This window comes from Anastrepha obliqua, chromosome 1 (genome assembly GCF_027943255.1).
Source record: "Anastrepha obliqua isolate idAnaObli1 chromosome 1, idAnaObli1_1.0, whole genome shotgun sequence".
NCBI lineage: Eukaryota > Metazoa > Arthropoda > Insecta > Diptera > Tephritidae > Anastrepha > Anastrepha obliqua.
In genome coordinates, this window is record NC_072892.1 from 51,872,467 (window position 1) to 51,884,121 (window position 11,655).

The 11,655-nt window shown below is 40.5% G+C and overlaps 1 protein-coding gene across 1 annotated transcript in view; it reads left to right on the forward strand.

The window, feature by feature from the left end:
* The first annotated feature begins 4,706 nt into the window (after positions 1 to 4,706).
* The window catches only part of LOC129253412 (DNA replication licensing factor REC), a 37,270-nt gene continuing 30,321 nt past the window's right edge, over positions 4,707 to 11,655 (forward strand). The window contains exons 1-4 of the mRNA XM_054891774.1: positions 4,707 to 5,610; positions 5,684 to 6,295; positions 6,375 to 6,992; positions 7,047 to 7,167. Coding sequence (XP_054747749.1) covers positions 4,737 to 5,610; positions 5,684 to 6,295; positions 6,375 to 6,992; positions 7,047 to 7,167 — 2,225 coding nt within the window. The 5' untranslated portion in view covers positions 4,707 to 4,736. The remainder of the gene's footprint in view (positions 5,611 to 5,683; positions 6,296 to 6,374; positions 6,993 to 7,046; positions 7,168 to 11,655) is intronic.

Consider the following 11,655-nt stretch of genomic DNA (forward strand, 5'->3'; position numbering starts at 1 on the left):
AATGTTGACCAAATCCGTAGATGAAAAAAAAAACACTTTGAAGCAATTAGTAACATCGCTCCTAGCAGCGCATCTAGCTTCGAAAAGGGCAGCACAACAACCAGCAGCAAAATAACAACACCCTGCCCTAGTCTAGTGGAGAAGAAGGATGCAATCAAGAAGGTGAAGCCAACGAAGCCCCGGGCGAAGAAGGCCAAAACTCTTCGCATCATAGTAGAAGTTGAGTGGCGCTCCTCACTTTACATGCAATTTGTCGACTTCAAGAAAGCATCCGATACAATCAATCGATTCCCAATGTGGCTGGCGTTAAGTAGAAAGGACGTTCTCGCTAAGATAATCTGCCTCATCATAGCCCTTTACGAGAACTACGAACTGGCAGTGCTCCACAAGGGCAACGTAAGGCAAGTTTGTCCCCTGTCGCCCCTTCTTTTCGCCATTGTCCTAGGCAGCGTTAAGAGCGAATTTACCCTGCACAAAGGAAGCATCGTATGGAGTTTCACCAGACATCTTGAGGATCTGTACCTCGCCGATGGCATCTACCTCCTCTCTCACAAACTCACTGATATGCACGCGAAGGCCATCGGACTAGTCGCGCTGGCACGCACAGTCGGACAGTAGGTCAACATCGCCAAGGCCAAGGCTATGCGAGTTAACCTCAATAACGCAAAACGACTGCATCATCACAACAGATGGCGGAGCAGATGAAGATGTCAACTGTAGGCTAAGCAAAACAAGGGCGGTGTTCGAGCGAACGCATATGGTATGGGAAAGTTCGCAAATCTCCCGGCGCACTACACTGAAAATATTCAGCTCATTTGTGAAGACTGTATTTGGAAGGGAAACATCGCTGGTCTCCAACACCATCACACAGAGGCTACAATCCTTCATCAACAAATGCCTCCGCATCATCTGTAGAATATTCTGGCCGAACATCATCAACAACCGCGCGCTGTGGAGATCATCGAATAAAAAGCCCATGGCAAATCAAACGCAGAAAGTGGCGATGGATGGGTCGCACGCTTAGAAAATCACCAAATAGCACCACGAGAATGGCACTGGGCTTAAACCCGCAAAGGAGCAGAAGTCGCGTTCGGCGAAAGAAAATATTGGGTATGTGAATAAGTTTCCGCCCCCGTAAAAGAGGTGTCGCTGCTGATACTATTTTTGTGTTCGCGAGGTCTCGATCGCTATAGTTGACATTCGTTTGAAGCGTAAAGATCCTTTTTTATCTGACGTTCGTCCCGAAAAAACAGCATTTGCGGGAAGTCATGCTTCATTATTACCTTTTAAAGAAAAGTGCAGCTGAAACGTGTCGTATATTGATCAATATTTACGGTAATCTCGCTACATCAAATACAACTTATAAAGAGTGGTTTCGACGCTTCCAAAGTGGCAATTTCGACGTGAGTGATAATTTCGCGAACGGGCACCGAACAAATTCGAAGATACTCAACTATAAAAATTATTGGATGAAAGCGCATATCGAACGAACCTAAAACGTTGGATGTTGACAGATCAGCCGTGTGTAAACGTTTGCCCGCGATGGGTATGCTCCAGAAAGCAGCTAACTGGTTACAGCAATTGAAGGAGAGGGATATCGAGAGACGTTTGGTGACATGTGAGATGCTTCTTGAACGGCAGAAAAGAAAAGGTTTTCTGCATCGCATCGTCACTGGCGAAGAAAAATGGATCTATTATGATAACCCTAAGCGTCGAAATTGTTGGAGCATGCCAGATGAACCAAGTCCATCGACAACGAAAAAAAAATCCATGCTTCAAAGGTTATGTTGTGCATCTGGTGGGATCAGAAGAGTGTCATATACATATTATGAACTCCTTAAACTATCTGAAACCATCACTGTCGATCATTATCGACTACGGAATGCAGTTAATGCGTATGAAATAGGACGGTACTCGTAGACATAACAAACTGATTTTACTGCATGGCAATGCCAGCCCACACGTTGCTAAATCGGTCCAGAAATATTTAGAGAGATTGTATTGGAAAATCTTGCCTCACCCGCCGCGTTACCCAGACATTGTACCTTCGAATGACCATCTGTTCCGATCAATGCAGTCAGTCCTTATTGGAGAGCGATTCCCTTCTTACAAGAGCATCGCAAACTGGCTTAGTGAATGGATCAAGTCAAAAGAACTCGAATTTCTCGTCAGAGGAATCCGTATGCTGTCTGAAAGACGGAGTAAAGTTGTAGCTTCTAATAGCACATACTTCACATTTAATTGTTTAACTAATTTGTAACATTGGCTAAAAAAGGACAGAACCTTATTCTCATACCCAATATGACATCCATAACAAATCTGATCTTAAAAATCTGAAGAGTGGCACCAAATTCGTGCAGCATACACAAAATAATTGGCTGACTCCATGCCGCGACGTATACTTCAAGCAATAATTGATTATAAAGGTTACCCAACAAAGTACTAAATACCTTAAAATTTAATAAAAATTGAAACAAATAGTTGCTCTTGTCTTTTAAGCTGCGGCATGATTTCTCTGTATGTTTTTTTTTTTTGCATTACAATGAAATTGGTGAACACTTTTTTATTTATTTCATGTTGATAATTGAAATAAAATAGGATAAAGAAAATATCTGTCTACTCTGTTTTCCATTTTCGCAAAATATTATGAAACTTAGAATACTTGACAAAAAAATCGTATCTGTATCAAATAAGGTGTGAGTGAGTGTATGTAGTTAGTTTCAAGTTACTTTGTGCTATTCGTAGTCTGTAAGATTCAAAATTTTAACAAGTAAATAAATTAGTATGAAAAACTCGACAAAAGAATTGATAAGAGCATACAATTTGTGAAAGTCATCAGGAATGATAGATGGCAATATTTTTCCACCCGAAGCAAAATTGTAGGAGTCATTTTGGCTTCTACCTCAAAGAGGACTTTAGAGCGCAGTTATGCCCGCTCATTACGCAGGTATTCTTACACTCTTTCAAGTAACCAAGCGTGGCTCCCTTGATTCTTTACGGCTTTTGATGACCTCTGTTATAAACAAACCGCTGTGATATCCCGTATTATGTCAGCAAATCAGCTGATTCCTTAAAATTTGCTGAGCGCCGATTAAGACTTTTGATGTCGGTCACACCTTTGCATAATTGATAAAAGTGATACGTAAGTTGCTCACCTCAAGGCCAATCTGCTCTATTTTTTTCTTGTTTGTTTTTTCATTGACAACCTGCTCTAAGTTTGATCAAAAAGAGGTTGTCTGTAAAGTCGGTTTACTGACGATAGTTTAACGTGATAACGTCATAAGAAAATACTGATTGAATGGTTGCATTTTTCAAAAGAAAATTTTAATTTTATTTGTTTTTTTTTAACATAACATAACAAAACATAACATAACATAACATAACATAACATAACATAACATAACATAACATAACATAACATAACATAACATAACATAACATAACATAACATAACATAACATAACATAACATAACATAACATAACATAACATAACATAGCATAACATAACATAACATAACATAACATAACATAACATAACATAACATAACATAACATAACATAACATAACATAACATAACATAACATAACATAACATAACATAACATAACATAACATAACATAACATAACATGACATAACATAACATAACATAACATAACATAACATAACATAACATAACATAACATAACATAACGTAACATAACATAACATAACATAACATGCTGTTCAAGCAAGGTAACGACACATGAGCAAGATAACGACGCATTTTTTGGTGCGTGCAGCCGGCTACATAGATTTATAAGACGTTATCACGTCAAAAAATAATAACATTAAAACAACACGTATTATTAACAAACTTGGTTTTATTTTAAATTCTTCAAGTAAATCAAATTAATAATAATCAATAAGAAGGCATATGCAAATACAAATACGTGAATTTATATATGTACATATACGCATATACATACACATATACGCTCACTTAAGTAGGAGAGAGCAAGATGTCGAACGTTGCCGTTCGTTTGCTTTGTTTGCTTTGTCGTTCGCTCCGCGCTTTCGCTTGCAGTTCATTCAAGGTAACGGCAATGAGCAAGGTAACGGCAATGAGAAAGGTAACGACACATTTTTTCGTGCGTGCAGCCTGTTAAATCGAATTATAAGACGTTATCACGTCAAAAACTTAGGAACGTTGGTTAACTATGGAATCGTAATGAGGGTAAGCATATCTTGACCTTGGATGCATTTGGAATTCCCTCAAGAAAAAAGTGGAACTTCGTTGACTTGAGAAATTAGAGTGCATGTGTGATATTATAACACAATTTCAGATAAGTTGCCTTAATATTTAGTTCCTAATTGAATACGTTGAATATAGCCGTTTGTTCACATGTGTATGTGGACTATTATTAGATATAGTTAATTAAGTTTTTTTTGTTTACTTTTTCTAATTTATCAGTTTGCAACACATAAATTCGCGCATGAGGAAAATTTGTGATGTAGCTGATTCAGAAATTTTTCTTTTCAGTCCCGAAATTTAACAAATTTTTTTATCTCGTTTTCGTAGATTGGCAACTCGTAAGCATTGGCCCCAGTATCTATAGTCTACTGTTAGGCGCACGGTGAACACTTACAAACAGCTGATGGTAAATGTCAACATTAAATAAAGAACGCGGGGTCTTTAAAAATTTGAACATAGGTAATTACGTGAAGATAGTGCATAATTGAAGTAGTTACTTATTATGAATCCACCTGCTTCACGTCCCCCCGGGCGCTTCATACGCGGCCGTGGACGTGGTGGAGGTGGTTACCGGCCATACTTTTACTTTCGACGGCACGGGCGAACAATACCAGCCGGTGGTCGAGGAGGATACCGTGGAACGGGGAACATGCCCAAAGCTAGCACCGTTGGCGGCTGGCGTGGTCGTCGCCGTGCAGGACAACAAAACGATAATTCCTTAACACACCCACCTGACATTCGCTTAGATTCATCTTTTCTACGACCAGAGTGTTATGCAGCGCCGGAAGATGCCCAGCATGCAGTACAAAATATTCCAGCCAATATGCCACTCCAATGTCCTGGCTGGCATCTTTACTTCCCACACGAGTCTTATAATGAGTCATCGGAGCTGGCGAAGCGCATTAAGGTGATTGAGGAGCATTATGCCAGACATGAAGCTGTTTATGATTTCAAGCAAATTCAGTTTGAAAAGTTCTTTATGTTAGAAGCGAATAAAGTGTGCGGAGATGAAGTGCTTATGAAGGCGTGGCCGCAGGTCAAACAGGATATATTAATTCATACCCAGCGTGCACTGGCCACGTTCGGCGCCGCTATGCACAAAGTGGTAACAGTGGCAGCTGTGGAGCGTACAACCAGTCAATTGACGTGTAGCACAAATGTATATGTGCCACGCTGTACTCTACCACGAAAGATATATGTGAGACCAGTTGGCTTTCAAGAAGTTAACTTAATGTCAGATCTAAATAGTTCGTTGGTGGATAGTTTGTGTAGCGTGCGCGGCATTGTGTATGCCATAGGTGCAGTAGAGGCAACGGCCTCTTGGATTGCGTTCAAGTGCTCGCGCTGTGGCCAAGAGCAAACTCTAAGGCAAAGTGGTAAACTTCTGTTTGATATAGATTTTTGCGTTCCAGCTGCTCAATTAACATCTTTTAATCTTTGCCGTCATAGGATTTTATATCACTCGTCCATACAATTGCAAACGCGATGGATGCCTAGCGAAAAGGAATTTCATAGAGCAACGCTCATCTCCATTCACGCGCATTACACCTCTCCAAATAGTTGAGCTTCAAGAGAGCAATTTACAGTCACCCGTCTATTTGGAATTCGAAGCACCGCAGGCGCTAAATGTCGAGCTAAGGTATGATTTAGTGGATAGTTTGGTTTCGGGACAGGATGTAATTATAACTGGTATACTTAAAATGCGTTCTTTGATCGACGAACAAAATACATACCCGAATTCCTCTGCTTCTACGGGAGAAATCTATATGAAAGCTTGCTCCATACAAGATGCCAATCATTTGGGACACAATTTCACCCAGCGCGATCTGGACGCAATTTCAATGATAAACTCGGAACCAGATAGTTTTAAGCTTTTGGCACATTCAGTGGCGCCTGAGCTGCACGGTGAAGAATTGGTGAAAGCGGGCGTGCTCCTAGCACTTTTCGGCGGCTCCGGCTCACAGATACACAACGAGTCGGAAATTAATGTGCTGTTGGTTGGTGATCCCGGCATTGGTAAATCGCACTTGTTGGAAATGAGTACAAACGTTTCTCAAAGAGGCAAGTCGCTGATTAAAATTTCGAATACATATTTTTAATTTAAATCTTCTGCTTTGCATGCTGTTTTTTACTCATACAGGCACCCTCTTTAGCGGCAAACGTTGCTCTCCAGCTTCACAATCATTGACCACAGCGATTCAAGGACGTTCTAATCATATCATTAACTCTGGCGCACTCGTTACTTCGAACACAGGTCATTGTGCAATCGATGATCTTGATCGCTTAGCGTCACAGCAAGACAGTCTTCTACAAATTATGCAATCCAAAACTGTTTCATTGCCATTTCATAATTTATATGTTACCATTACTGCGCCTACCTCCATTATTGCTGTGTCAAACTCACTACGTGGACATTACGACCGTTCTCGGCTGCTTACTGAGAATACACGTCTAAGTACCACTTTGCTGCAGCAATTTCACTTAGTCTTCCTATTATTGGACAAGTCTAATAAAGATTTAGACACCTCTTTAACTGAACACATTAAAGCAATCCATGATGGTATCAAGAAAAGTTCTACGATTGCAGCTCGTTTTGCAATGAAACCAAAATCAAACAATTCAATGAATTTTTCCCTCACTGACGAAGAAATAGACGATGAAAATTACGATTTGAGTAATCGTTTAAAGTTAAAAAACCAAGACTTTGAAGAGGAGGAGTTAGATTTGTTGCCGCCTATTTTAATGAAGAAATTTATTGGTATGTATTTTATGCATATCTCTCTTTGCTTTTGTTACTAGCTTTCCTTTACAGCGTACGCTCGTCAACATGTGCGGCCATTACTAAATAGCGAAGCCGCTGAAGCGCTGAAAACCTTTTACATGGGTTTACGTGAAAAAGGATACGAAGAAAATCGATGCGCTGTAAGTACAAGGTAAGTTAATTTCACCTTTAAGATTGTATAAGTAATCAGAAAATTTCTCTCAAAAATGAGGCATAAGCATTTATTTAGCTTTACTTTTTGTAAGGAAAAGCTCAAGCAATGTTGTTGTTGTTTTAACAGTAATGGTAGCCCCGTCAGTGTAGGGCATATCACCCGTCGTCTTCGTCTAGCTCATCTAGGGGTAGGCCCAGGAAACATGCTGTTTCGACAGGTTGGGTCCAGAGGGAGAGGGATGTTAGATGAGTCGGTTTTAGGGGGCATGTGAAGAGGTGGTTAGTGTCGTGCGGGGTATCTTCACATGTCGGGCATGTGTTTGAAATGTCGGGGTCAATTCTGGATATGTAGGAGTTTAACCTGCTACAGTACCCAGAACGTAATTGTGCCAGTGTTACACGAGTCTCACGGGGAAGCTGGAGCTCTTCGTCTGCAATAGGTGGTGGTTGGATTCCGATTACGGCATTCACAGGACGGGAGTTCATGAAGGTGGTGACGGTCTCCCGGTGGATGTCGTTTATTGACTGTCTAAATACTGTCCGATCCAGAAGATTGCCGTCAGTTTTGTCCTGGATTTCGTCAGCGTAGTCTAAAAGGTGTCTTCTGACGTGCCTGGGAGGCGGCTCAGGCTCAAGCAGGTGTCTGCAGGGGTGAAACCTGCGGTAACATCCAAGCAGGAACTGCTTGCTGAGCAGTTTGTTATGCTCCATTACTGGGAGCATTTGTGCCTCGTTATGCAAGTGTTGAATGGGGGACATCAGGAGACAACCGGTCGCTGTCCGAATGGCAGTATTTTGACATATCTGTAGCTTTATCCACTGCGTGTCACTAGTTCCAAGCGACCAGCGCAGCATAGTTCAGAACCGGCCGACCAATTGCCTTAAATGTCGAAAGCAACAGTTCTTTGTCTTTGCCCCAAGTGCTGCCGGCAAGCGATTTGAGGACGTTGTTGCGATTTTGGACTTTAGTGGCAATTGCGGTTGTGTGCGCAGAGAAGCAGAGCAAGCTGTCAAAGGTTAGAGCCAAAATTTTGGGGTTGTTTACCGTAGGATTTGGTGTGTCGTCGACTTTTACCTTAAGGAACAGCTTGACCTCCTTTGCCCTCTTGGTCGCCGTGGACTCGGTGGGGGAAAGTTGGAGATTCCTCACAGTGAAAAAGCGAGAAAGGTCGTTGAGGTAGTTGTTCACTTTTTAACACAGGCCATCGATGTCATTGCCCGACGACATTATCGTACAGTCGTCAGCGTATGAGATCAGGGAAACTCCCGCTGGTGGTTGGGGGAGCTTCGAGATATAGAAGTTGAACAGCAAGGGAGAAAGGACACCACCCTGCGGTACACCTTGCTTAATCTTCCTCTGCTTTGATGTTTGATTTCGAAAAATCACTGACGAGTGCCGACCGCTCAGGTAGTTTGCGGACCACCTCTTCAGCCCTGGCGGGAGTGTCGACTGATAAATATCATCTAGTAGCGTGGAATGGCTGACTGTGTCGAAAGCCTTCTTCAGGTCCAGCGCTACTAGGACAGTCCTCTCGCAGGGGCGGTTTTGGTTAAGCCCACGGTTTATCTAGGCGTTTATGGCGGATAGCAATTCTTACATTCGCTGAAAGGCAAATGAGGTTTATAGACCATCTATTTGCTGGTTCTCCTAATTTTTTCTAAAAATCAAGCTGAGTTGACAGAAAATTCGGAAAGTGTATGCGTTATGTGCGAAAAGGCTAAGTTTTGACAATTTACACTCTGTTTCATCTTTTTATTTATTTAATGGAAGTGTGACCGGCAAAGTTCAAATTTAGAGTTCCGTTATAAAAAAATTAAAATGTTGCTAAATAGTCACATCCCCTTTGGCGGACGCGTTGTGCAATTTGTTAGTTTTGTGAGAAATTTAGAAATCGTACGTTGTTTTTAAAAAATGCAATATTCCTTTGTACACATCCTAAAAGTCCAGAAATGTGACGTGAATTTGGAGCAAAATATTTGAAGACATCGAAGACGTTCATAAATGAATGGGTGCAAAGGCATACCGAAGTTAAAAACGTTGACCACTCACGCGGACGAAGCCAAAAGAAAAAATACCGCTACAAGATCAGAAGATCGTTGATTTGTTGGTGATAAAACCGTACTTTTCGTGGCGTGACACTGCATAACTTCTAAGAAAAACTGGTGTTAATGAATCCAAAGACACTTTTCGAGGGCATTTACATGTAGAAAGCCTGAAATTTCGGAGCACATTGAAAAAACCGCTGCTCTCGTTATGACATATTGAATTTGACTTGCATGAGCTAAGCCAAATTCAGAACGGAATTGGACAAACATAATATACACGGATGAATCTTCCTTTTGAGCGAATAGTTGCATACGTCAGTTCTGGTGTACTGCTGATAATCGACAACTTCAACGAACATGTAAACATCAAGCTAAGCCTCATGCTTGAGGCTGTTACTCTGAAAAAGGATTTGAATAAATAAAATCTACCAAAAAGCAATATTACTGTCAGCTGCAAGTATTTGGAAAAACAAGTCAAGCTTTTAGTTTACGAGCCTAAGCTTCGAAGCCGAAGATTTGTAGAGTGGAAACAGCAAAATGGGCTTCAAATATTGGATTGGCCTTCACAGTCGCCTAATACCAGCCCTATTGAAAATGTTTGGGCAGTTGTTAACGCTCCGTTGGGCACGTCTTTTAAAACCTTCGTTTGGGCATCTAGCCAACCCCTATGTATTGACAGGCCTTTGTATGGGAGTATGTAGTAAATGCGCCACATTTATAATTCGTTTCTAAGTACCGCAGGTATATATTTTTAATTTCTTACCTTTTTCATTGGTTTCGGCATGCATTGAGCTACCTACCTACAGGATTTTTTTGTTTTGTTCGTTATTTTGACAAATTTCGAAGAAGGTTGAAAAAATAAAAATTGATTGCAATGAAATTTATGGTAAAATATAAAGTGATACTTATTTATAGATTCAGTGGAAGGCAAGTAAAACAAGTATACGAGATTTTTGACAGCTGTTGACATACTGTTGACATAAAAACATAGCCGTCCAGCCAGACCCGAGGTGCCCAACCGAAGATGTTACTTTTTAAATCCTTTCTTTCGTCCTGTTCGAGGATCCATTTTAAAAAGTTATATCCATAAATCGATAGTTAATTAAATTTTAGGAAGTTACCTCGAAGTACAAGTCGTTAGCTAAAGGGTTTTCCAATAAGAGGTGTTATTTTGATATTCAAAGAAAAATACTATTTTTTAATATAAATGATTGGATGTTTATTTCATTATAAAGAGGAAGCTTTGCCGTTAATAGTGAAAAATAACATCAGGCAAATGACCACCATGACCACGCTTACAGGACAATATCCTTTCCATGAATATTTCCATAACCGAATTTGCAAAGTGGCTGCTCTATGTCCTCGATAGTCTCACGAATTCCATCTTTGAGCTCTTGAATCAACGCTGGGCTGTTGGCGTAGACCTTCTCTTTCACGTGGCCCCAAAGAAAAAAGTCACAAGGTATTAAATCACAAGTTCTCGGTGACCATTTGTGATCACCTCTTCGAGAGATAACACGGTCCGGAAACTTTTCCCTTAAAAGTTCAATGGTTTCGTTGCTTGTGTGGCACTTAGCGCCGTCTTGTTGAAAATAAACCTTGTCCAGATCAATACCATCCAATTCCGGCCATAAAAAATCGTTAATCATCTTTCGATAGCGCAATCCATTCACCTGTAACACCTGCTATTGGAAAACCCTTTATAATAGAAATTTTAATAAATTCACGTCCAAAGTTGGAAAAGGTCTGGTCAGACCTAGATGCCTAATGGAGGGTTAAGCAAAAACTCAAGCCAATCATTGACATTTGAGTATATAAAGGGTGATCAGATTGGAGATACTTTTTCCAATAGGGTCTTTTTTTGCCAGTTCATGCGTGACTACTGTCAAACTAAATACACAAGTTTTTTTCATTGACATTTCATTATGGAAAGAGTTAACCTCAACAGAGTTTACAAATCGTTACGAAAGTCGACGCTCGGTGAAAAGTGTGACAAACGACTTTTTGATGCCGGAAATTGAAGCCTCTGATCTTCACAACATTTGGTTCCAACAAGACGGCGTTACTTGCAATACAGCCCGTGAAACAATGGATTTACTGCCTCGTGGTTTCGGTGAGCAATTTATCTCACGTCTCGGATCAGTGGATGGGCCACCAAGATCAAGCGATATCACGCCTTTGGACTTTTATTGTGGAGGTGGATGTAAACTCTAAATGCTTTGTGGATAAACCAGCTTCGATTGAGGCATTGGAAACCAATGTTACTAAAGTTATTCACGACATACCGCCCAATGTCCTTGTGTGTTTTGAATGGCCAAATTACGGCCAACGTTGAAAGGGATTGTCTTTAAAAAATTAATGAATGAATGGTTCTATACAAAAATAATAAAGATTGCCCGATCAATTTGAATTTTCGATGTTTTATTTAAATTTAAAATTC